At 35.7% G+C, this 3,584-nt stretch overlaps 1 protein-coding gene across 1 annotated transcript in view; it reads left to right on the top strand.

The window, feature by feature from the left end:
• The window catches only part of ATL1 (atlastin GTPase 1), a 62,676-nt gene that overhangs the window by 17,211 nt on the left and 41,881 nt on the right, over positions 1-3,584 (top strand). Inside the window, exon 2 of the mRNA XM_019630466.1 lies at positions 1,097-1,368. Coding sequence (XP_019486011.1) covers positions 1,097-1,368 — 272 coding nt within the window. The remainder of the gene's footprint in view (positions 1-1,096; positions 1,369-3,584) is intronic.

A 3,584-nucleotide genomic window follows, 5' to 3' on the forward strand; every position in this document is an offset into this window, starting at 1 on the left:
GTGAGGGGTGTAAATGTCTATTAGATTGTTTTGTACACCTGAAACTAATATAGATAAATAAATAAATGAATAGACTGCTGTCAAAAATAGCATTTCTGACAATTTAATAGAAAACTCTGAAAACACACAAGTATACACATACACAGACACACACACACACATTTATAAAAGGTATGCAGAACTTTTTCCAAGAATGCTTAATTCAGTCAGTAGTCCCCCAAGGTAGTGGAGGTGGTGGTGATGATGATAGCTAAACCTTTATGAGCTTACTATGTGCCAAGCAATGTTCTCAGCACTTTACATATAGTAACTCCCTTACTCTTCACAACAACCCTATTTAATAGGTACTATTAATAGTTGCCATTTTACAGATGAAGAAATGGAGAGGTGTAGTAATTTCCTAGGGATGGGCAGCTCTTTTTGTACGATCTCCATATAAAGTAACTTTCCAAAGTTTCTTATTTTTTTATTGAATTATTTCCAGACCTCTTTGCCATGACTTGAAGATCCTCTGTAATCTGGTCTTACCCAATTTAATTATCTGTAACTTCTATTGCTATGAGCTACAGTTTTAGACAATTAAGAGTCTAGGATTTTGTAGATCGATGTGTGCATTGGAAGGAGCTAAACTAGGTGCTTTAGAGATTTATTCCAATTTCAAGAATATGTGATTCTGAGTCCCTTTATGTATTTTCTCCTGTGTACGTTCAGCTTTAAAAAGTGTTGCAAGGCTTTTTCACATGAATAGCTTAATTTATTTCTAGGGAGTGAAGAAAGTGTCAGCTAAAGCCATTTTATTCCCCTGCTGTAAGAGTCCTTTGCTTTGATTTTCTTTTTCACTCAGCAAACAAAGATCTCTGCATTGTCTTAAAGCTTTTTTGAAAATAAAATTCTGTTTGATTTGGTCACATGATCAGAAAGACCAGATGTAAACCTTTCTGAGATACGATGTGAATGACATTAATGTATGTCATTAAAATAAGCATTTCTAATTCTACTGTGCTCCTGTTTCAGATGTTTGGGAGTTGAGAGGTACACGTGCTTTTCTTGGTATTTTGAGATGATTACCTGAATAAATTGCTATTTTATTCAACAGGTGGGTTTTCAGAAAAGACATATGAATGGAGCTCAGAAGAGGAGGAGCCAGTGAAAAAGGCAGGCCCAGTCCAAGTCCTCATTGTCAAAGATGACCATTCCTTTGAGTTAGATGAAACTGCACTAAATCGAATCCTTCTCTCGGAGGCTGTCAGGGACAAGGAGGTTGTTGCTGTATCTGTTGCTGGAGCGTTTAGAAAAGGAAAATCATTCCTCATGGACTTCATGTTGAGATACATGTACAACCAGGTATGGAAGAGGTGCTTTAAAAAGGTTTCTTGTGGCTAGGCTTCTGTCACTTTGTGCTTTTATTTAGTAGTGTCCAATATTTCTGTTTCTATTATTACATACTCTAAATATGAATTAGTTAAAAAACCCTATGGTCTCATTCCAACTTTGGTGCTTTGGGCACCAAACTACAGAGGCCACTTTTGTCTGAAGCCACTTTGCTACATTTCCGTTAGAATGTAACTTATTTTTTTTAATCCTTTAGAAGTAGACACCACATAATGATAAGATTATAAACTTCATGTGTTATAATGTTTAAAATGTCAAATAACTTGTCATAACTTTTTTATTGTAATCATTCCCCTCCAACATTTATTCTGACATTTTTCAAGCATGCAACAAAATTAAAAGAAGTTTACAGTGAACACCTGTATATCCACTACTAGAGTCTACCATTAAATTCTTGCTTTATCATGTGTATCTCCAGTTATTCTTCCCTCTTTCCATCTATCACTCTGTCTTATTTTTTTATTCATTTCAAAGTAAATTGCTGATATCAAAATACTTCCCCATAAGTATTTCATACATCATTATTATGTATTTCAGTATTTAGTTTATTTTTCTCTTGTAAAATTTACAGTTACATGCACAAATCTCAAGTGTACATTTGCTTATTTCTTTTGAAAGTGCATATACCTGTGTAACTTCAAATTCTATGAGTATATCTTGCCTTTACCCCAGAAAGTTCTCTCTTATCTTTTCCCACTCATTTCTCACCCTTACCCCACCCCCAGAGGCAGCCAGTAGTGTCATACATTTGAGAGAACAGTATGGCACAGAAGTGAGACTTTAAGGGACCTAGGATAAACCAAAAGCTGAAGGATAAATAGGAGATTAGAGTTTAGAAACAGAGGGTTGGGAATGGAGAGNAAAAAAATAAAATTATACCAAGAGATACAATTACCTTGTTATTCTTTAGTTATAAGACTTATCAAATAGACATAATGAAGAATGTCTATAAGTATATTTTCACAAACTCAGATGGAAGGTTATTTAAGAGCCCAGTTTGTTTCAAAAATTAATATTATTAAGGGTTGATTTGAGGTTACTATTATTTAAGGCTAGGTCATATATCTGATCTGAGGAATCAATTGGTGTGTATGTTTTGACTTTCTGTTCTTTTGATACAAAGCAAATGAACCCATTTATGTGTTGTCCAAGAGTTATTTGATTTCCATTAAAAAGGCAGAATGTTACAGTAGAAAGGTCTGGGATGAAATTTAGCTACCCGGGCTCTAATCCCAAATTGACAGTTACTATGTGAATTTGGAATATCACTTCCTAGTAGCTGTGATCTTGGCAAAGTTACTTAATCCAATTCTTAATTTTCTCATGTGTCAAAAACACAGATAATAGTAAATACCTTGCTAGAATGTTAAAAGAATAGACAAATAGCATAAGAATGCATCCATGGTAGATTGCCTGATATAGAAATTCTATTTCCTTTTCTTGGGCAACGTCAGGTACATCTTTGGCTGTAGTTTCCTAAATCTATAATAATACTAATAGCATTTACTATATACCAGCCACTGTTCTAAGTGTGTTACATGCATATATTAATTTACAGCAATCTTATAAGGTAGACCCAGAGAGGTTAAACAACTTGCCTAAAATTACTCAGCTAAGAAATGGAGAAGCCTTGATTCGAATCTCAGCAATCGGGTTCCAGAGCCTATGTTTTTAACCAATACAGTGTACTGCCTTTCAAAAGGAAGGGATTATAGGCTGTATCCGTTGTTTATTGCCTGTTATGCTGCATGATAAACAGTCACAAAACCTCAGGGGCATAGAACAATAAGCATTTATTGATCACATGTTGAAATGGTTTTAGGCGACTGTTCATCTTGGCTTGGCTCCCACACATGACTGGGGGTCAGCTTGCTGCAGGGCTTGGCTGGGACTGGGCAGTTTGCCCCCTGTTCCAAACGTCTCTCATCCTGCACCAGACTAGTGTAGGAATATTCTCATGGTGAATGGCAGAGGCATGTCTGCTAAAGCAAATGACGTGGCTGACCCCAGAGTCAAAGCAGGAGGACATTACAAAGGCAGTGGATATAAGATGGTCTCACTTAACACATTGAAGTTGTTTTGTAATATAACACAATGCCAATTCTAGGGTTCCAAAATTTTTATATAATAAGGATGAATTCTAAAAGTTGACCGCTGTCAGAACTACCTTATGACCCAGCAATTCCACTCCC

This window comes from Hipposideros armiger, unplaced genomic scaffold (assembly GCF_001890085.2).
Source record: "Hipposideros armiger isolate ML-2016 unplaced genomic scaffold, ASM189008v1 scaffold_918, whole genome shotgun sequence".
Lineage (NCBI taxonomy): Eukaryota > Metazoa > Chordata > Mammalia > Chiroptera > Hipposideridae > Hipposideros > Hipposideros armiger.